A 23,245-nucleotide genomic window follows, 5' to 3' on the forward strand; every position below is an offset into this window, starting at 1 on the left:
TTGTGAGCTTTCTATGTAACATGGGTTGCAATTGCAGATTTTTGAAAATAGCTTTGAAGAATATCAGGTTTTTGTGTTGCAAAATACTGAAATTATAGCTCTTCAATTCTGCTGTCAATAATTTTCTGTGTTTCCTTATTTTTTTATATGCTTGTTTTTTCCTCATTCTTCCTCCTAAACACAGGCTGTTCTGTAAAATTAGATGTTCCAGTTCCCATCTGTTGTAAATGTGACTCCATTTCTGTACAAGATTCATACCAACTTTTTTTTTATTGCTTCTAATTAACTGCTTTTGCTGGGGCGGGGGGGGGAAATGTTGTACCTGGCATGTGTGTTTGTAGCAACAGGGGGATGTTAGACAATAATGGCAACTTGGACTTGTTAAATACTTAGGGTCTCAAAGATTGGGAATGGAGTAACTTCCACACTTTGAGTCACTGTCATATCTTGGGAGAATGTGTGTATATCTGTGAGTGTGTGTATATACACACATACACAGACAAAAGTCCTTGGTAGCATGACCTTCGGAAACTTAACAAAATTTAGTAATTTTATTTTAAGAAGTACTCTTCTTTCTCTCATATCTGTGGAGCAAAAGTTCAAAATTAAAAATCACTGTAGCTTCTGGTAAGATCTGGTAAATAATTGCTTTGCCATGACTATTAGAACTTTTGTGGTATGTAAATCACTCTAAAATGTGCCAGACTGTCTTCCAACGTTGTTTGAAATATTATGTGCACAGCTTCCAGGAGAGTAGCCTCTTTTGCAAAGTTAAATCCATATTTTCTTAGAGTCCAAAATCTTTCCCACAAAAGTAAGTGAAAGTGTTTAGCAACAGGTGATGAAGAAATTTTTTAAAATCATTTTTCACTGAGATCATCTGGTGCAAAATTTGAGGTATTCAAATAGCTTGAAAACTGTAACTAAAAAGATTTTACGTTATTTGTTTCTGACCAATTTTACTTTAATGTTTGTTAGGCTCCAGGCTTTGCTATATACTGAAATTATATTAATTAATGGCATTTTAGGCACGTCTAAATAATTTATTATTGTTGTTATTATTACTGCTACTATTTGGAAAGTTTCCCAGATCTAGTCAACAGCAATTTTAAAGGAAAAGCAAATTTGCATTGCTAGTATTAAAAAGTGATATGTGCTAAAGTCAAACACACTTTATAGACTTTAAAATCATTATTATAGTTGATGTTAAAATTACTGAAGAAATATGTGGAATGTTCCAGTTCAAGGGTTATAACTTTTCATTATAAAAGAGATCCTTCTTGAACAGTCATCCAACTTTGAATTCAAAGGCTCAAAGCCTAACAATCTACATGGTAGTTTTCCAAAGTGATTTTGTTACCTTCATTACTGGGGCTGTGAGATCAGGAGGACTTGAGTTAATTCTTTTCGGGTTGTATTTAGTTTCATCTCTAGTTTTATCACATTAATTATAGGACTGGACAGTCCATTAGGAAGAATAGCAACACCAAAATATGTATACACCTCCTTGTGGAATCCAATGTTATGTTAATGTTCAGCTGTAAGAAGAAGTAAAGGATTTCATATTTTTTACAAATCATTCTGTGTTTGACTTGGTTGTTGAAATCTGGGAAACATTGCACAGAAGGGAGGTGACTCTAGTAAGAGAATTCAGACTCAGTGAGATAAATGTGGTGATCTCACTGCATGCAGCTGTGTTGGCTTTTCCTGCCTCTGCTAAACTAACAGCCTTGCTGAGCTCCCTACTAAAAGTCTGATATTTTGGAAGGCAAAGGGTACAAGTAGGTAGAAACTTCTCAAAACAGAGCAAGAAAGGATTTCTTCATCGATGTAATCTCTCAACTAACAAAGTGAATGTTGTATGTTAACTGTTTGCCTGCTCTATCTTGCCTATTCAGTGAATAACTCCATAGAGACACAAAAAATACTTCAGGTTTTTTGCACATGTAATTGCAAAAAATTGGCCTAATCATTATGTTTGGGTTTACAAGCCCCAAAGACTTTACTCTTCACTACATATGTCATTCTTAGTTCAGTTCCAAAAGATAGATTGATATGAAATACTTGTAAATGTTTCTGGTGATACTAGTTCAGCATCGTAAAATACAGCTCTCATGCTTAGAGTAAACAGTTTGCAAATAATCCTTTGGCTGAAAACTGAAAAATTCTATGGTAAATACTGAAAATTAATAGAAAAGTAAACTAAAAATAAATCCCCTTTAAGATTGCAAGATCTAGTGTCTCACTAATCTCATTTGGCCCTGTGAAAGGTGCTAGAACAAACAATATTCTCTGTCATTTTAAAGTACTATTCCTTATTTAAACACAGCAAATAAAATATTCATTTCCACTGTTTCCTTGGGATTTCTGAATGCCAAATGATAAAAACATTCTTGCAGTTACAGAGAAGGAAGCAAATTACATAAAATGAGTACGTTTAATAGGCTTTTAGCTCTCTCTGTACTTATATTCAGCATATTATGCTTCCAAATTTCTCCACTAGCCGTTACACTCCTGGCACTGCTATTCTACAAACTCTTCATTTGCTCAGATTGCAGGCAGAACAAGCTCTGCAGGTACTGGTAATTTGATGTGCTGTTAGATGGCAAAACAAAGGTGTCTGGTCATAGAGAAATGTCCTTCTATGGGGAAAATATCATCTGTGAAGGGGAAGTGAAGGCGATGGGCTGCCATGCTGGAAATAGTGCATTTGTCTCAGCAATATTTGTTTTACACTAATCGTGCCATTACTGAGATGTGCAGTTAAACAAATCTCTCCTGAAGTATGTGATCTTCCAGCCTGGGCTGTGGCAGTGGGAGCAAAGACCACTCAAAAGTGTGCATGTGGTCCAAGGAAAGGGAGCTAAGCAAACAATCTTTTGGCACTACGTGTTTATTTTCTTACTGCTCTGTGTGTCAATGTCAGCTCACCAGCTGAGAAGTAACACTCCTGTGAAACTACTTTGTGATACAATATAAAGAAATGTAGACTTAATTGTGGAAGCAGGTCCTGGTAGGTAAAGAAAATCTTGACGTGCTTCTGCACACTTTGGAATTGAGTCTCCGTTGGCACACCACTAAGGGTTATGTCACACCACCTCATTTTATATGATGGAATATATTGAATTCCGTTAACTGACAAATTTAATTAAATTTGCAGTAAAGCTTGCATGAGAATCATGGTTCTGTATTGGAATAAAATAGTATCATTTTCCAGGATGTAATGAATTATTAATATCTTTATAATGAAATATTAACAATAAAAACCCTAGTTAGCTGTCAAGTTGAAGGGATAAAAAGTCAGGTGATGTGTATATTCAAAATAAATTAGATTTTGGATCATTCTAGCAATTAGTTATTCAGTACATGTGTTTATAGTTATGACTTCACATTCTCTAACCCTGTAGAGTCGTATCATAGATACATATTCAACATCAGTCAGAATTTCAAGAATAGAATGCTGTATTTATATGGTTAATGTTGTCATATTCTAGAAAATGGAAGAATATAATCTTTGTTCTTCAAACCCAAACTGTTTGAAGTAGCCAAACCAGACTGGAGTATGGGAGGTTTTTGGGGTGGGGTTGTTTTTTTGTGGTTTTTTGTGGGTTTATGGGTTTTTTTGTTGTTTGTTTTGTTTTGTTTTTGTTTTTTTGTTTGTTTGTTGGTTTGGTTTGGGTTTGGTTTGGGTTTTTTTTGTTTGGTTTTGTTTTGTTGGTTTTGTTTTTTTTTTCCCCGCTATGTCTTTACTTTGTTGGGGATAAAAGTTCAAGTATATTCTAACTTCTCTTTCCATTGTAGGAACAGCAATGTTCAACCAGAAACTGAATATGCTTATGTAAATAGAATAATTTTGGGTTTGACTCTCTGATGTAATAGTGTGTTTCAGTAGAAAGGACCTATAATGACCATTAAGTTCAATTGCCTGACTGCTGCAGGGCTGACCAAAAGTGTTTTCTGTGGTTTTGATTCTGAGAAGACTCAAGAAAATATAAGAACCTGTATCAGGTATGTTACCTCCTACTCCTTCCATTCCAGGTCTCACTAGTAAAAGAACTTCAGAAATATAAAGCAAAAATTTTCTTGCAAGTCCAAACAGAATAATAGTACTAAACAGAGTTGTGTGATGTTGTGGTAATGATGTCATAATTTGGATGGAATAAAAAGTGTAAGAGAATCAAATCTTGTAAAACATGTTTTTGCTCTCCCTCCACCTCTCTCCCCCTCCTCCTTTTTAAAAGGATGCTTAATACAGGAACTTCAATTTACCTAATATCAGAAAAAATGATTGGTGCTGGAGCAATTTTAAGCCTGATAATCTGCATAAAAGAGGGAAAAGTGTTAAAAAGCATAATATATTATATGCAATCCTTTCTTCCTTTAATGATTTCTTAAATGAGGAAACATCCCTTTCCTCAGCCCTTAAACCATCTAAATGATATCAGTAAATATGCTCTGGTGTGAAAAGAAAGCAAAGATGAAAAATATATTTCTGATGCTAAGTCTTAATTACAATCTGATTGATGACATTTCATGCTTTGTGCTCTAGCAATACAAGGTACAGCACCCACTGTCACTGCGGGACTGTGACAGCATTTGTAACTGCCTTTGTGACTATAAGTTCAAATACTGTTGTGAAAAGTTACTCTCTAATAGCTTTTACTTTTATTCAGAATACAAAGAAGAATAAAAAGCAAAAGAAGAAATGGGGTTCAGGACTTGACCAAAACAAGGAAGGATTGATGGCCTTCAAGTCTCTTTCTATCCAGGATCTTTCACAGGACAGTACATCAGAGGTCCATAATGTTATTCTGGATCCTGGAATTATTAAAGATGGGGAAGATAAAGGGAAACAGTCAGAAAACTAATCTGTAGTTCTTTTGACTCATAAAACAATCCTGAGAAGAAATGAAGACACCAGTTGTACCTGAGTGGAACTACCCGTGTCCTTGTTGAATTTACCCTGTACTCGTGTAAATGGGTCTGACACCCAGCCTAAACCCATCTGGGCCCATGGGCAGATTATTCAACTAAACATCTTCCAGGTGATTTCCTTTGTCTGGGCAATCAACATCTACTGCTGGGTAAGACAGGATCTGCGAGTCCCGTTTGGGGATGTGCGAGCTGGGTGCTGTTTTCTCTGAGCCGCCTCTAGCTGGCACTGGTGTCGGTGCTTTGGGATGTCCTCGCTGGTGCCGCGGGTCTCTGGGCTCGAGTGTTCTCTGTGATGTGTGTCCCCAACCGCTCTGCACCAGGATCCCCTTCGGAACAATCAGGGGAACCAGACGTGCTGAACTGAGTGTAACATCAGTTGTAATAACATGGTTATCTTGCACTTCGCATTTGAGATTTTCCCAGCGATTTTGCACTTTTAAAAACTCTTAGCTCACCGAGAGAAGAATAAAACTGCGACTTTCTTTTTCTTCTTCTTCTTTTTACAGTCAGTCTCTATTACTAATTAAGGCTGTTATTATAGTGTTTATTGCGAATGTTAAGGTCATTAACATTTTCTAGGAAGCTCTTTGACTTGCTACTCCCTCAGCTCTGCAGAGTCGTTCTCTGACTCTGCTAAAGGATGTAAATGTGCACAGCTGTGCTCACGTTTGCGCTAATGATGCACATGTTCATTTTGCATAAGCCTCCCTTCAGCTGGAGTCTCGGAATTGTACTGAGGTTAGAAGTTAATTCCTCCATAAAGATATTTCCCTATGTAAATTGCTCTCTGAACTATTTTAAGGCACAAAATAAGATTAATATTACCATACAGTTTATATTATTAGGTTTATAATACTCTTACAGTTTAACAGCTTAAACACAATTTGGTTCGTAGCCATTGTATTAACTTTTTTATACCTGCATAATCGGCAAAATTCATCAGGGTCCACCAAAAGAAGTGAGATGCCTGTTAATTGGTGTTAAAAGTGTGTACACGAACTCACCAGTTACAAATAAATAGCGTTGTATTTAAGCATATAAAATAAAACCATATAAATAGCGTTGAATAAGCCCCGGCAGAAGGATATTAGCTTGCGTTATCGAGTGTTATTTGCACATTGCTATTTATTTTTGCCCGTGAGTGAGCGGAGACGGCAACGTCCGCTGCCTTGGACTCGTGTGGAGAAGCGGCCCCTCAGAAACTTCGCGGGGACCGAGGCCCGAGCGCGGGACCGGCCGCCCCTCAGAGACACCTGTGCGGGGCCGGGCCCGGCGGCGGGCAGCGGGGACGGGACAGGCCCGGCCAGTGCGGGGGGCGGGCGGGACAGGGACAGGGCCCGGCTCGGTGCAGGGAGCAGACAGATACAGGGCCCGGCTCGGTGCGGGGGGCAGGCGGGACAGGGACGGGGCCCGGCTCGGTGCAGGGAGCAGACAGATACAGGGCCCGGCTCGGTGCGGGGGGCGGGCCGGGCCCGGCCAATGCGGCGCGGCCCCGCCGGGAGCGCCCAATGGCGGCAGTGTGGGGCCGGGCCGGGCTGTGTGGGGTCGGGGCCGATCTTGCCGGGAGTGCGGCCACAGAGCCTGCAGAGCCCGCGGAGCAGCGCCCGCCGGTAGGTGCTGGGGCCGGGCGGCTGGGGGCAGTTCTGCCTGCCGAGCGCCGGGGAGCGGGGCCGGTGCGGGCGGGGGGCATCAGAAACTGGAGCCGGGGAACCCTAAAGCCAAGGCAGGTGGCCCTGCTGGCGGGGCCGGGGTCGCCGCTGCCCCGCGGTGCCTGGGAGCTGAGGTTCCCCTCCGCCTCCAGCCCCTGCCCCGGCCGCTCCCCGGGGCCTCCCTGGGGCCGGGCCGGTGTCAGTGTCGGTGCCGGTGCGGGGCAGCCCGGCGGCACCAGCGGGTCGGCGCTCCCGGCTGCGGAAGGGTTAAGGCTCATCAGCCCGGGGAGCTGCTCGTACCCACCTGCCCGTCCGCTGCTCTGGGTCATTACTCATGCCTTGGGGTTTGTTCTTGCTCGGGTCCGCTGAATTGTGCTGCTTTTGAAACGTTTTTTTCTGCGGTTCGGGTATTGCAAGGCAAACAAAAATCGCTCGCTCATCTTTCTGTTCTCGCGTTTGAACACGCTGTGTAAATTGTAGGTTTGAAATGCTCAAATTACAGATTTCCATGCAAAGTAGGTTTTTGTGTTGGTATACGATCAGACAGCCTTTTTTTTCTGCCCATTTGTTTAGTTCATGTGGTAAATATTCTTTCTGTGCTGCATCTCCGTTTTTCTCTATTGATTTTTGCTATTTGTTTTGTGGATTAATTGGTTGCAATCAGCCTCGACTTTTCTGACTTTTTCTTTCCCATTGCTAAATCTTTTTGCGACTTCATGTTTCCAGAGACACAAAAGTTTAAAAAATTCTGCACTGCTTGACTAGGGCAGGTGATGCTTTGCAGCTCATTGTCTTCTCATACTTTAGTCGTGCCTTTTGCTGGGAAATGTCCTTAGGGTAATATTGCTGTATTGGTTTGAGGGCACTTTTAGTATTGTCGAGGCAAAAATTTGGCAAACACTGGCACTTCTTTACTTGTGAATCAGATATGAATCATTCTTGTCTTCTGTGAAATGTGTATTTTACGGACTTACTAGTCTGGGCAAGCAAATTTCAAACAACAGGTTGCCTGGAAAATGATTGTGTTTGCTAATTCTGCCATGTGACTCTGATTTTGTGTTTTCTCTGCCAAGGTGATGGAAACATGCCTTGCATTACACAGACAAGAGAGAGCTGGACTTTGCCTTAATATTGTCTAGATAAAGAGGTTTATTTTAATAAACTTTGTGTTATCACCAAAAAGCTTAAAGAGCAGTTTCCCACATCTCTAGGATTATGCAACACATCAGACTTCCCTAAATACTTAGTTTCCTAATAGCTAGGCTGTCTCCTCTACAAGAATTTTCAGTTTTGATTGATTATGATTTAAAGCGGTGTTTGCTATGAATTACTTCATTATGTCATGGGGTTTTTTTCAGGTAAATATTTTACTTATTCTGTATATATGGCTTTTCATTATATTCCTATGATGCTTTAAAGTACAAAGTGAGTAGCAGTAACTCCCTAGCAGATCAAACACACAGGTTTCCTTATATGTAGGAATACAGCTGGCAACTTTAGTGATCTCTGCTCTTTTATAGTTTTGGCTTTTAAATTATTTTAAATATATGAGTATAATCAGGAGCATGACCATTAAATTTTCCAGTAAGAGAAAAGGGTCAGATTTTTTTTTCTCTCACATGGTGCAGTGTATCTCAGTTCTGAACTAGTTGTATGCTCTTATAATTTGTGTCTTTCATTAAGAACAGAACAGCATACCTAGGTCTTTAACTCTAGAGCTTTCTTTAACTTGAGTTCCTTGCATCCCTCACTACATCAGTGGCATAATTAATACTCAGTGGGTTGATTTAGAGTACAGTCCAAGGGATGAAAGGTAAAAAGGTAACAGCTACATCTCAGTAGTGGCCAACTGCCCATGTCAAGTCCTTGTTTGTGCTGCCTTGCCAGCTGTCTTGTTAAGAACTGACAGCTGGTACAGTTCCCTGCTTGAGAAACCCAGACTGTGTGTGGGTTAAAACCATATTGTGAGTGGGCTAAATACATCATGTTTATAGAGGCTGTAATTTACAGCTATCTCAAGTCTGGCATCAGCAAGCGAAGATGAGAAGTGGTATCTAAGTGCGTTACTAACATCTCAAGATGTTTTGCTCTGCAAGGCTCCTGTTGCCCCTGCAGCAGTGAGTCAGTTCCAGTCAGTGAGCAGTTTCCAAGGTGGCATCAGCTATAAGGTTGTGCATGGCTCGTGGATTCTCCTGCTCTGACACTTGGCTCCTTGGCTCCCTTTCTTCATGCAGCTTTTAACCCAGATATTGCACTGAGGTTTTGTGCAGTAAGCTATCAGAATCAATTTTGATTTGTTGAAGTCCTGTTAAAGACCAGCTTTTCAACACGACAAGCTTTCTCTTTGGAAGCTGGAAAACCAAAAAGATCATTAGGAACTAAGCTATAGAGTATAAGGATTCATGTGGTAGTGACAGTCTTCTAACAGAATGTTTGCCATCTAAAAGTTGTGTTTATCAAAGACAATCACTGAAACTTACTCTGCTGGTCAGCTAGGAAAGGACAACCTTCTAAAGGCAATTATTAGTCAATTTGTCTGAACCACTAATTGCATTAAAAAAAATAAAATAAAGTACTCAACTGCAAAACCAGATTATTCTGTCTTCAGATGTCTTAGTACATTTCTTTGGAGTCTCTCATGACAGATGTTTTCTTACAGGATTGTGAATTCTGCTAATGGATGTAATACCTTCACAAGTGGTTAACCTCAAGGAAGGAATGCCTGTCTTTGTACGTGTCGCGTATGAGCATGTGTTGTCTTCAAGACTATAGCTGTAATTATGACCACAAGAATTTGAGTCCTAGGAAATTAGAAGCCTTACAACTCATCTTGTTCATCTGGAAACTTCAGGGATTAAATCTTTGCACTTTTAGGTGGTGAAATGTTTACCAGGACCTTAAAGAGGGTCAGAAATCCATCTACAGGTCTATGTGGGTAAAACTGCTTCCCAGGAAGGGATTATGCATCCCCTATTGACTTCTCTCATCAATTTTCACTGTCTCCTAAATGTTCAAATAAGGTGAATGGTATGGAATGCCCTATTTTTTTCAAAACTGAAAGCGGGGTAAAAGTTCAGAAATTGATTGAAAAATTGAAAATATGCAGTCCTGTGGCAAGACCAGGGAACACACATCAGTGTTCCAGATTTATTATCTTTCCTGAAAAAGCTATGGATGCAAATACATGAGTACATTATTTAGAGCAGGAATGCACTTTTGAAATTTATATCCTGATCACCTGCATTTCTGCAGTTCAGTTTGCATCTCGGAGCACATAAACTGATTCTGTTTGGGATAAAACTGAGCAGAAGGAGGAGCTCATTTAATGTACTCCAAGTGCTAATGCAAATTCAGTCTACAGGATCATTTTGGAGATAATTGTAAGTAAAACCCACAAAAAAGGTAGTGTGAAAGTTGTGCCCTTGATGCTTAGTATTTTACTCTACCTGCTCCTACTGGTAAAGTTTTATGCTGTTTACTAGTGAAAACTCAGGATATAGTCTCTTGACCAACTTGACAATCCATTTTTAAATTTAGCATAATCATTATTATATATTGACAGAAAAAACAAATACAAGAAAAAGAATAAACATCATAGAACAATGCTAAAAGAGTTAATAGCAGACATCAATGCTAGGACAGTGTGTCCCTTAAATAAACATAGAAACAAATAGTGCTTTTTTAATAGGAAATAATCCTAAAAGAAGTAGCTTACTGGAATGCATAGCTTTCTTATACATCAGTTCTATAGAGATACAGTTTTTGAAGGGAAACCATAAAATTAAAGAGCTTTTGCTCTCATCAGTCCCAAAAATCCTTCAATAGGTACTTTTTTGACAGGAAGTATTTCCCATAATACTGAAAATAATTCTCAGTGGTGATATATTAAGGTTTGCCAGTCAGCTGCAATGAAATGTCTAGAAATGTGTGAAGACTTCTTAGGTGTGAAAAAAGACGTGCAAGTCCAAGTTAGTTACCATACTCTTCTTGGAGAGGGGTTCACCTCATTTGGAAATAGATCAGGCAAAGGACCCTCTGGAGGTGTCCTGTTCCTTCTGTTGACTGTAAGCAGAGCATCAGGTGACTATCTCAGATATCTGACAGGTGTCTGGAGTTAAAGGAGGTGTGATTCATCTTGCTTTATTAAGGTAACTGAACTAAATATCTCAGCACAACTCCTTCAGCTTGAAACAGAGGGCAGAACTGACCACTGTGCTTCAGGATCCTACAGAGGTGCTCTAGTAGTTCAAAACTATGCTGATATTCAAAGAGCAGACAGTCTTCTCCAGAGCTGAGATTCAAAGGGGAGCTCCTGGTCCAAGGGCAGCAGACCTGCCTGGTGCGCCAGAGAGAAAGGATGTCTTTTTGCTGAGCTGTTTCTTAATTCATTGTGCTCTTTTAGGCCAAGTTTTAGTTGGCATTTATAGACATGAATATTTATAGAAACCAGTTCTCTCTGTGGGCTCTTGGGCTTGCCAGCTGTGAAATGAAATTAAAGAATTATCTTCAATTTACTTTTGAAATAGAGGGTGGCTATACAATACAGTAATTTTGCTATCTGAATCAAGGGCCTCTGCTGAACAGAAGGTACTATTTTGCAGAACTTCATGGTGGTTTTGTGGTTGTGTGGGTGATGGAAATGCATGAAAAAAAACTTGACTAAGCAGTTTTGAAGAGAAAAAATATTACTAGCTTCAAAACTGAAACTGGAGCTAGTCAAGCTCCGCGGCACAAGGCCTGTTTATTTTCTAATAGAGCAGTTTCAATTGAATAGCTGTAAGGAAGAATTTGGCTTATGAAGTTTAATGATTAGTTGCTGTTTAGTTGCCAGCTCTCCTAATGACAGAAACTTGCCAACAGAAATGCTCTTTTCTCTCTGATCCTTGCTAGGTTATTTCAAGTTCACCACAGTTCAAGTATTTACCGGGATAAAGCTTATATTCTATATATAAAAATTACACATGGTGAAAACATCAGGTGCATGGTCCCAAATTTATCCTAAGTTATCCAGTACATGAGTTTAGCATGAGGAATGAGATCTCATTTGATAGGTGCATGGATTACTTTGGGGGCATTCACAGCCAGAATCTCAAATGTCACTGAAGAGGATAAAACTGAGATGGAATAGATTTGGCAGATCTGAGCTTTCCTCACCTAAATAACTCATCTCTGACCTCTGCAATTTAATCATCCAGTCTCTCTGAATGGAGGCGGCTTTATTAGTTTACTGCACTACATGTGGGCTCAGAGCTTGACACCAGCATTCAACTCTTTTTTTTCTCAGAAAAGTTTCCAGATTCTCCCTGTATCCAGTCCAGGCTATTGATATGAATGTGCTTGGAGCTGAGGCTGATTGAGGGTTGCCACAGACCTTTGGGAGCTGCAGCTCCAAACAGCTACATTAGCTCTTCAGTGACACTGAAATAGGCACTAACTCTCAAGAGATAATACTTTTTTTTCAGGAAGTTTGTCTTTAAAAAAGTTCTTCTAATTCTGCTAATTTTCAGTAATTTCTAACATGCTTTTGTGTCTGTGTGAATTGTGTCAAATTTACAACTCTGACACAGTGACTCTTGGTAACAGAGTGTCCCTGTGCCTTTATGAAAGAGGAAGTAAATACCATAAATATTTTAAAATCTACTTGTCTGTATTCCACTGCCAAAATTTGTCGACTGGATTTGGCAGCCTTTGCCAAAGGTTAGCTGGATTCAGCCTCCCCAGAGCTGCCAAGAGAGCAATTAGGATTGCCATGAACTGGTATTTCCAGATGTCATAATGCTGTGCTGCTGAGACTTACTGTGGGCTGAGGAACAGGATAACCATGGTCACTTTTGGCTGCCTAAGGCTGGGTGGCAGGTGGGATGGCCTGACTGCATTGCTTCCATTTCCAGAGCAGCTTCAGAGGGCAGCATGCACTGCTGGGAGTGTTACCTGGGAGGGGTTGCCCAGGCAGGATGTTCAGATTCCAAACCTCTTAATGAAGAAAGGCCTTGCTGGTATGACCTGAGTGCCCAGCATCCATCTCCAGTCCTTTATATTGTTTCGTTCAGTGAAGCGAGTGAAGTCTTCCTAAAGTTCTTTTTTCTTTGTTTTCCTGACTACACTCTAGAGTTTTCAAGGCAACAATGAACCTGTCTTAAACTTGTGGTGGCTTGGATGGAAAGGGAGTCTTGGGGTTTCTTGGGTGGTTTTTGATCTTGTATTTTTGTGGGTTTTTTTACACGGTTGCTCTACTAAAGCACTTGCATAACACAGAAGAGGTCATGCATTAACCAAAATGTTATGCAATATTTGACAGCACTCAGAAATGTAACATGAATTAAATTCTTGTCTAAAAATTTGGGATACTGCATTACCCAAGCCCAGCTGAGAGATAGAATATGTTCATGACTTCACTTCTCTTACCATGTGAGTCTCATCTTACTCTAAGTTTCTACATGCATAATGCAGAAGGGGAGCACAGTTCTAGCTGTATAGAATGGCTGGTCACCTGCTGCAAGTTAAACTTTACATGATTTCCTCTTCATTAGGAACTGTACTGATAAGAGAAAGAGCAGTGGGTACAAATTGAAATAGGAGAAATTCAGGCTAGACATTAGGCCAGAATTCTTTACTGGGAGGATGCTGAGACACTGGAACAGGTTGCCCAGGGAAATTGTGGATGTCCCAACCCTGGAAGTGTCCAGGGCCAGGTTGAATAAGGTGTGCCTGCCCATGACAGGGTGTTGGAACTAGATGATCTTGAAGGTCCCTTTCACACATTTACATTTTACGATTCTATAATTAAATGATAAAACAAATCTCAGCTATTTGAAATTTAAGCATTAGTTTTTTGGGAAGGAAAGAACAGAGATATGCCTTGCTGTACATTTATCTGCATTTTCCTTTCTCTTTTTCTTTCATCTTTTTTTCTGAATACTGATTTGTTGTAACCAACTAAATTATTATATATCCTCAAAACATGGAATTTTGAATGATTGAATCACATTCCTATTCCTATGTGAAAACTGAAGTGGTTTTTTTTTTCCATACACCTATAAATAGTGGTTTGTTTAGTTTTGGTTCTGTGTAGCCTGTGCATGTACACACAGCAACACCACTGGTGTCCCACTGGCTGAAGCCAGGCATACAAGAGGGTGCCACTGCAGAAGCTTCCCCAGCAAATGGTTTGGCCTCCAGGGACCTTCCCCAGGGTGTCTGCACAGCTCTGTCATGCACACAATATGCATGCAGTGCTCCCTGCTATTCCAGTTCTGACAGTTTACTTTGACAATAATGCCCCTACCATTGGATGATTAGCCATTGTCCCACTCTGTGGGAGCTGGTAAATAGGAAATTTGGTGTATAATACTACACGTTTTTTAACACCCTGAGTTCTTTGTAACTGGGCATTTGTGTCAGATTAAAAGATTGAAAGATGATGGAAGCCATGCAATAACATTGGTATTAATTGTTTGATGCCCTCTAGCATGAGGTGCAGCCAGTCCTTTTTCCTGCAGTTGGTGTCAGACTTGCATTATTTCCCTGTTGTAGCTTCCTCAGCAAAATACTGAGTGTAATAAAGTACAAGTGATTTGCTGCCTGCATATGCAAGAGGGGCCTGCACCACTCGCACCATGTACCTCTGCATCATCTAAAGGATCTCACCGAGATAGATGGCCACATATCTTGGATTCCTCATTTGGAATGCACAAGGTTGCCTGATGTCTCACAGGCTCTATCATCAGGGTACTACCATAGAGTACCACTTATTAGTGTGTTAGTAAAAACAAAACAACCCAAAACCTCAGTAAAACCAAAACCAAACAACAAAAAGTGAAGGATTTTCTCATACCCTCTGTTCTAGACCACGCTAGTATACTACGCATTCTTATGTTTTGACAACTAAACAAATACAGTTAGACACAAATGCATTGGACAGTACCATTGCAAACAAACATACTCTTTTGGACTGTCAGGAACTTTGTTTCTACTTCAGATATATTTTTGGTAATAGTATATAGAATACTGGGTACCTTTAAACTCAATCTTTGCACAAGCTTTCTTTTTTTTTTTTTTTTTTTTTTTTTTTTTTTTTTTTTTTTTTTTAATCTAGAGCTGTTTGTTCATTCTCTTGAAACAGGAGTAGCCATGCTAAAGGAATAGAACCATCATGTCTAATGGGCCTATATTTAGGCTGTCTAAAATAGAGAGTGACAACAAACATGATATTTGTGGGTTGCCCCGAAGGACTGCAGTGTCCTGGCATCACATTAAGTTGCATTTGACTCTTCATACACTGGAAATGAGGAAAGACCAGTTGGATCATTGAAAGAATTTTCTTCTAGGGCAAGCTTGTTCCCTGTGGTTATCTCTTCTGGAGTATTGTTTTTTGTCTGGCTTTAAATAATCAAGCAGGGTTTCCTTAAACTGGGAGACAACTTTACATTTTAATGTTGCCTTTACCTCCAACAATTGAGAAGGATCTCCTTTATAACAAAAATGTTATAAAAAAGATCCTTCTGGATTGTTGGAGATAAATGCAAAAATCCCTTTTTAAATTCTTTTCATTGGAAGGATGCTGCTGATACAGATTAGACATTATAAAAGATGTCACATAGAAATACAATTATAGAGAAATTATTTATATGTAAATAGTTGTTAGCTATATGGAAATACAGAGAAGGCTTGAACAGAATTTGACTTTCTCGCTCACTATTCCTATTCACCCTTTTGAGCCAACATTCAGCACAAGAAACCTTCTTTGCTTTCATTCAGGGCTGCATCACTTCCTCAATAGTCCTTGTCTTCCTGATGCTTTCACAGTTGGATTCTGTGTTTTTCTCTCACTCAGAATCTGTTCTCCCGTTCTGTGCATACTCACAGCTCAGATAGATCAGTGCCCATCCTCTCTGTGGGCATACAGCCTCCAGTGAAGCATCTCTCAACAGAATTCAGTTCCTCCCTTGTCTTGAATGTGGCTAGTGTTTGAGGGCTTGACTTCTTTCTTTCTTGGAGTTTCTTTTTGTTTGGGGTTTCTTTTTTCCTCTTCCCTCAACTGTCTTAGTCAAAATGAGAGTTTAACTGATACTGATTGTTGGCGAATAATTGTACCCACCATCTTCGCTGAAGGTGTTTTTACCTATCTTCTAGCATTTAACCTATTTGCAATCAGAAAATTAAGCCCTGATTTCATTTGTGCAGGTGAAACTTGAGGCACAGGAAGAATTCTGCTGGCTCTCCTTTTACTGATGGAAGCAGGATCAGTTTTTGAGTTGCACAGCAAATACTTGAAATGCAGTAATTCATTGCAATGTGTATAAGCAGTGCTGGAGAGTTAGTATCTGTCAGAACAGAATGGCATTTCATACAAGCCAGGTTCTGTGTTTTCTAAAAGCATGTTTATCATCCAGTCTGATATTTCAGTAAACTTATGATTGCCTACTCCTTTCCCTGTTTCTTTTGTCATTAGTCCCAGTACAGAAGAAGGACATGTAGATAGGATTTTATGATCTGTGTTTACTTCTTGATGGCTGTCTTCAGTGATGTCAGGCTGCAATGGCATAGTTGGTTCTACAGTGATTAATTGGAGCACATTGTCCTTTTTGTGTTAGTGAGATAACTTTAAAAAACACTTTGATAGTCATCACAACAACAAATAAAGTACAGGAGCTTTTGGAGGGTTTGGTAAACAGAATACATCTGGCTAGCTTGTCTGTGCAGAATTTAAATGAGAATATATGAAAGCATCAATATCAGACATGCAAACCAGGTCGTGCAGTAGGAATTTTCTTTTGAAAGCCACGTTCCTTGTATGACTCGCTTTTTGAGATTTGAAAGAAGAAATCAAATTTTAAGCACAGTTCCCTCCACTTACTGTGGGTTGGAGCATTGATTTTATGGTATTGTGTTGTGCAATAGTTGTGACTCCTGCAAATTCAGCATCCTGAAGCAGAGAAGAATTTGTGACACACGTAATGGGCGTTGGGATCTGGATGCTGCTTTGGCCTTCTGCCCTGTGGAGGCCTTGAGAAAACAAGGAGGAATAGTAAAGACCCGGTACCCACCCTCTCTTAAGGGGATGTTAGCAACCTCTCCTCCCTTACTGCATCTGGATTTCCTGTTGCCTACTATGATTATCCACGGAATTTTGCTGAACAAAGTAAAATCTGATCTGAACTATTCTAGTCTTTGGGAAGAAAAACCTTAAATTAGTGGGTTTTTTCCTTTCTATTTTTCCCCCTATTTGTACAATACTGACTGGAGAAGGGGAAAAAAGTGCCAGATTTTAGAGATGCAAATGTTCTGCTAAACAAATTGACACATTGGTCTTTCCTGTGATCTTGTCCCAGTCTAGTTTTATTGCACTGTTGCTCTATATGGTAAGAGAAACATTTGACTGATTGTTGCCTCAGATTCTAGTTTGAGTTGAAAAGTTGGCACTTTGGGAAGTTGTCCTTCAAGTTCCCATGCAATTACATGGCTTCAGTTATGCTTTGGATGAATCATGTACCCAGAGTGAGCTATACTGAAAGTCCTGAAATGCAGAACTTCTGTTTTCCTGATGTGACTGGTGATGTGAACTGTCGCTGTCAAACATTTTGTCTCACATCCTCCCTTGCTTTTTGCCTGCTATATATTACTTCTGATAGTAAAAATAAATAAATAAATAATCCTATGTTGTTTTGCACTGCTGGTTTTCTGCAGTGTCTTACTACATTTCTCACGTTCCTACGAGTACCAGGAATAGAGGAGGTTATACAATTTGTCTCCAGCATCAGACTTTGAATCTGTCTGTCATTATGAGGCATCCAAAATCCATGAAGTATTTCTGAGGCATGGCCTTGACAGGAGAGACATTATTGCCTTCTGAACTGCCTAAATATGCTGGTATTGCCTGCAGGAGAGCATTTTAGGTGTCTTCTCTTTCTCTGTGGAAAACAGAGGAGCTTCTGTGGCAGATAAATTTTGGGGCAGAGCAAACAGCAGCTGTTGACCTTCCAGATATTAGCTTTGACGCAAATATTCCTGGGGGATACGCTCATGACTTTCTTACCAACACATCCTGTACAGGCTCTCCTCTCTTACTGTCACTGAATTGTGAGCTTCCAGGAAAGCTGGGATCTATGTTTGTGGCATATGGTTTTATGTGTGCTGGTTGTGCTGGAGAAAATAAGGTCATTCCAGGTCACCTCAGCTTTAACACTGCTTTTGCCGTGGGCTTGCAGTGTGGATTTAGGCAGATCACTTCATATCTGTTGGAGTAATTGGGAATGGTCATTAGTGTGGCTGCACTGGGTCCTGGGCTCAGGCAGGCCCCCAGTCTTCTTTTCTGTCATTCAGTGTTCCGGATGGCTCTAGTCACCTTCAGTACCTCACTCCACCTCTATCCACCTCTGTCTAAAATCGCCAGAAGACAGCACTAATGACCTACCTTGTAATGGCACAGGTGGATTTGCTCTGGCTCTGCAGACACAGCACTGTCAAGGCTCTTACTACCATTCACTTAGGTGTAATCCATAATGGGAAAAGCCATCCTTTCTCCTAGAGAGGCTGCAGGAGTTTAATAAAGGCACATCCATTTGTCTCCCTTTGGGCCCTAATTCTTCCTTTCATATTGAGAGCTTTTGTGTTACATGCAGGTAGTGACTGAGCTTCTTAAGCTGTATCTGAATTCATGGAGCTCATCTAAAAGCATGTATCAAAGTAAGTAAAACTGGTCTAAGATCTAAACAGTTTTACCAGAGACTTTCTCAGGGCAATTTACAAGCTGGCAGAGCTGTATACAATGGGGAAAATATTGTCAATATTACAAATACAATAATCAACCACATATAACATTATTCTTGTCATCATCTAGGTCATTCATAAGGTAATCTTACTTACTGGCATTTAGGCAGAGGTTACTAAAATGATTTTTTTTTCAGTAAGAATGATATCCAAATCCACTTCCTTTATTTCATTGGGTTTCGCAAGTTCATTGTTTTGGTTTTTTTTCCTGTTGTTTGGCACTGTGTTTTGTTTATGCTGTTGCACCTTGAAGTACTTGGGACTTGGTTTTGATGTTCAAGAGCAGAGTTTCAATTTGGAGTTTGTTTATTATTCAGATCATGATGTGCTGATGGTCAGTGTTTATTTACAGGCCAAACTGAGAGGAAAAGCCATGAGTTCTCTCTCACTTGAAAGTTTGCCCAAGGCAGCAATCATTCCTCAGTTCATGCTACTAGAATAGTTTCATCTTTACAGGTTGCCAAACACATGGTCAAGATAAAATTACTTATTTTTCCTTGAGGCTTTCCTGGTGGGAGTGAAGCTTGTTTGTAACAATAAAAGCCCGGTCAGAGATTTTCCTTTTCTTACTGTCCCTTTGGCTTAGTTTCTTTTCTCTTCTGTGTGGAATTTAACAGCTTGTCTGGTTGTTTTCCCACAATGGTCTCCTACAAAACTAAATGCAAACCACCGTAACTAGTTAATGTTTCAGTTCCTGGGATTGTAAGAGAATATGTAAGCAAGAAGAACAGAATCACTGTATGGATACAGTGATTTTTTCAATAGTGTTGCCATGTAAGGCAATAGAGTCTATGCACTTAGCACAAGCTTGCTATTGATATTATATTTGGAAAACAAGAAAGCAAACAACTGAATTTCGTTCTCAGTATTTTTATTCTGATTTTTTCTCCTGTTTTCCCATGGAACTGTAACCTTGTAACTCTGGGTAGTGACCAGAAAGCTGACTGCAGCCTGCATCATATGAATGTAACTTGAAGCAATTGAAGAAATTACCCTTAGTTCTACTAACTGTGCTAATCTGTTTCTTCTAAACAGAGTTGAAATCTACTGAGAAACTGTTTGAGTTTGCTGTCCAAACACAAGTAATTAAATACTTTGCACGGTATGTTAACAAAAACACCACGCAATTACAGATACTCCTGAAATCCATTACAGATACTTCTGGTATTTCTAAATGTCAATCATGCCACAAACATTTCTACATATCAACATTACTGCTGGTGGTGTTTGTACTCATATAGTGTGTAAAGGTCCCACCTAAAGTGAGGGCTCATTGTACAAGGTGTTGGGTGTCAGACTTCTGGCATAGGATAATTATGTGTGTGTTTCTCAAATTGTGTTTTTGGTTTACCAAGATAAAGGGAGAAGGACAATGATCTGTCTCATCTGTTGCTAGAGTGGAGTTGTACAAAAGGACAGTTGGGTAGTCATGTCACAAGAAGGAATGACTGTAGGCTGTGAATTTACATAGTTTTGAAATGAGAGGTTTCTAGTTATCAAAGCAGTTTTGTCATTTTAGAATGAACGTTCATCAGTTTTAAAAAGGGCTTGTATAATGTGTTTTATCAGAACACTGGGAGGACTAAAGAGACAAGGAGTTTTGTTCCAGCTCTGTGATCTCTGCCTTCTGGAGAACTGGAAATAACTGTCACCTACTTGTCACTCAGATTTACATGCACCACTGTGAAACTGTAATGTGAAAAAGAACACCTGAAGCAGAAATTTCAGCTTCTTAGAGGGTTTTTTTGCCTCATGGTCAAGTCACTGCCTTGAAATTGATGGTAAGGATCACTGGGGTGAGAAGATATAACATCTTCTTTACTTTGTATTTACTGTGTAATAGTAGGAAACAAACAAACTTTTGATTCACAACTTTTTACCAAAAATCTGATTAATTAGCTTACATTTTTTTAAACCAGATCAGCACCAAAAGCTTAGTGCACATAATAACATGAATCCAGAAGTAACAATCTAAACAATCCTGTTTGTGTAGAGAGAAATAATGCTGGTCTGGCCTGGTAATATCTTGTTCCAAGAAATGTGTTTCCATCTGCTCTTGTTTGGGCTGTGCAGCATAAACTTTTGCTTTAACTATAACTCACTTGGAGTTTAAAGCATCCATTTGTTCTTAGTCCTAGTAGGCTCCAAAATTCATTCCTTTACAAATAGCCAGAGGTGTCTGAGAAGTCTGAAGAACAGGAAGGAAAACTCTGAAATTCACTTGCAGAGTACTTGCTGCGTATTTTGTACAGGCATTTAGGTCAAGGGCTGGGATTGAGGCTTTTTTTTGAATGTTGAAAGAATGCAAAATTATATCTTTTTCTCTTTTTTTAAACCTAACATATGCATCCTCAAAATGCCTCTATTCCGAATATCTTTGAAGTTATTAGCTACTCAGACTGCCTTTCCTCTCTTTCAGGCTGCTTGTCTAAAGGGTGTGATAACCCTAATAAGTCAACACAATCACTTTTATTTACCAAACTGAGAAGTTTCTCGAAAATTCCAGCCATGGGAAGTTGTATAACCCTCAGTGCACAGTATTCTGATGCTTTTCTGGGCTTATAGTGCTCACTATACATTTTAAAGTGCTAGTTTTGCTGTCTGGTACTAAATGGATTTTATGTTTGTCACAGGGCAGTAGAGTACTAGAGGAAGTCCAACTTAAAATAATGGTATAATTCTCTCATGTATGTGCACTGGGAAAACAGTCCATTTTCTTGCCTCCTTTCATATCTTTCTTCTTCTTGAAATTAAAAGGGAAAAAATTAATTTAGAAATGAGCTCTACTGCTGTCTCTACTGCTGTCTCTGTGCATCAAGAGCAGGCTGAATTGTTTTCTTTATTCATTTCCTGCCACTTCATGCTTCTGTCAGGACTTTTCCAGGAGAAAGGGCAAGTCAGTGTCCAGTTGTCTGGGAAAAGAAAACTTAGTTACAGATATTTAAACAAGCCCAAAACAAACAGCTTAATTGGTCACATGAGGAAAACAAGATGCCAAGGTCATCCTCTCCTTCCCTCATATGGCATCCAAATGACCCTAAACATCTGATTTTTTTTTTCTCTTAGCTTGCTTCTGTGTTTAGCTTTTTAGTTTCTATTAACAGCACCCAAAATAGATGTTGTTCAAGGCAGGCAGTGTATCTGCCCACACTGCATGGAGACAGAGCTCCTGCCATGGCAGTGGGGGAAAAGGGGCTCAAGCACTACTGTTCCTCCTGCAACAGGGAATTGGTTGTGTAACAAGGGAAAAATATGCAAGGTGACTGGTCAGGGGGCCATAGGCTCTGCAAAGTCTATGGCAAGAAGATCAGTCTTATGGCAGATTGCACTTAACCATCAGGATTATCTCCAGGAATCCTTTTATGTGTTTGTAGGAAATTGTACGTTTTGCATTCTATTCTGCCCAAAAAGATTATTCTTCAGGGACTGAACACAAATTCTCTCTAGTTGTCAGCAGGTTTGTAACTTCCAAACTTTTGAAGTTTTCAGCTCTTTCTTGGTTGCTGATCTGCCTTCAGCAGACAAAAGACTTTGCGGCTCTGAGGAGAATAGTAATACTGGAAGCTATTTGATGATCTGTCTCCTTCAGAACTACTTAAAGATTGAACACATTTAAATATGTCTGCTTTTTAGGCCTATATTTTGTTAAAATGTGGTAAAGAGAAGCCTTGGTGAAGTATCTTTTCCGCTACACTAACATGGAGTTTCACCCTGAAAAACCCTTTAGTTAGGTGAGAGACAGGAGGCCAAGAAATGCTGCTTAAAGCTCTTTCAAATAGTTAGGTCTGAGTTTCAGTATTTTCAAGTACTTCAATACCATGGCAACAAGAGCTTCAATGCTTGAGATTGTGATAATTGGGGACAGAATTAGCATATTTCCCTAGGAAGAGTCTTCTGAGAGTTTTGAAGTGGTTTGCAAAACTGAGGTGGTCCTGGGTGCTTGTCAGAGAGAATTTCTCTGCCTGTACCTGACTGTCCCCGTTACTAGCTAACAACCAGAGCATTTTCCAGTGTTCCATTCCATCTAGCAGGTTCACAAATTTGTGTGGGGTGCATACCATTGGCAGGCTTACTAAATTCAGTTTTCACATCTGTGAAAACATTTGCTGAGCTACAGCAGAAACATGCTTAACTCTGGTCAAGGTCTAAGATGGTTTTTAAAATTAAAATGTGGAAGGAGACAGGAAGCAGAATGGAAAGTGCAGCTGAATGAGAGGGCAGCTCTCTATACCCAGACTATGATAACAGTCATTGGCCACTCATCCTCATTCCAGAATCAGCTACATAAATGTTATCAATAATGAAACGTGCAATTTATTGCTTGCTCTGCAGAGGGATTAGACATTGTAAGCAGCAAGGTGGGCAAAGATGTGTTGACAGCTTGGAGTGGGGATTAAGTTACATTATAATCAAAATTTGCTAAACCTGGGAGAATCTCCTCATCTGCTCTTCCTGGGATTATGAGTTGCTCAAGTGCAACCCTCCTCTGGACATAGGTGACATTCCTGTCTCAAAGGTGGTTGTGTTTTGACAGTACTGTGACTGTAGTATATAAATCACTTTAGCATTCTATATTAGAAAAAATGGTGGCAGTAGTTTCTCCTATTTAATTTTCTAAAAGACATAATTTATTTCTTTCTTGTCTTAACAGCAGTTTGGAAAAAAGCACAAAGGAGGTGTTTCCCTCTATTGTCTCATCTTCACTGTCCCTCTCCCATTCTGCTTCCACCTCCTCATGATCCCCAAGTGAAGATGAGTGACCTGCTGCGAATATGACATCTCTGACAAGTGTCATTGCCTCCCACCAGTCTGAGTGGGTGTCCTTCACTGATGAGCTTCTCCTGCCTGTTCACCCACGAGGTAAGCTCTCTGATTTTCTTTGAAACTGGTGA

At 39.8% G+C, this 23,245-nt stretch overlaps 1 protein-coding gene across 6 annotated transcripts in view; it reads left to right on the forward strand.

Annotated features, from left to right (window-relative positions):
• The first annotated feature begins 6,468 nt into the window (after positions 1 to 6,468).
• The window catches only part of STON2 (stonin 2), a 65,943-nt gene continuing 49,166 nt past the window's right edge, over positions 6,469 to 23,245 (forward strand). For 2 of the 6 annotated variants that reach the window (XM_083863700.1, XM_083863705.1), the window contains exons 1-2: positions 6,479 to 6,545; positions 23,005 to 23,213. In XM_083863700.1, the coding sequence (XP_083719826.1) occupies positions 23,126 to 23,213 (88 nt within the window). In that variant the 5' untranslated portion in view covers positions 6,479 to 6,545; positions 23,005 to 23,125. Of the gene's footprint in view, positions 6,550 to 20,020; positions 20,135 to 23,004; positions 23,214 to 23,245 lie in introns of all 6 variants that reach the window. The other 4 variants (XM_083863701.1, XM_083863702.1, XM_083863704.1 and 1 more) reach the window with 4 other exon arrangements.

Source organism: Zosterops lateralis, assembly GCF_965231275.1.
Source record: "Zosterops lateralis genome assembly, chromosome: 6".
In the NCBI taxonomy this organism is placed as follows: Eukaryota; Metazoa; Chordata; class Aves; order Passeriformes; family Zosteropidae; genus Zosterops; species Zosterops lateralis.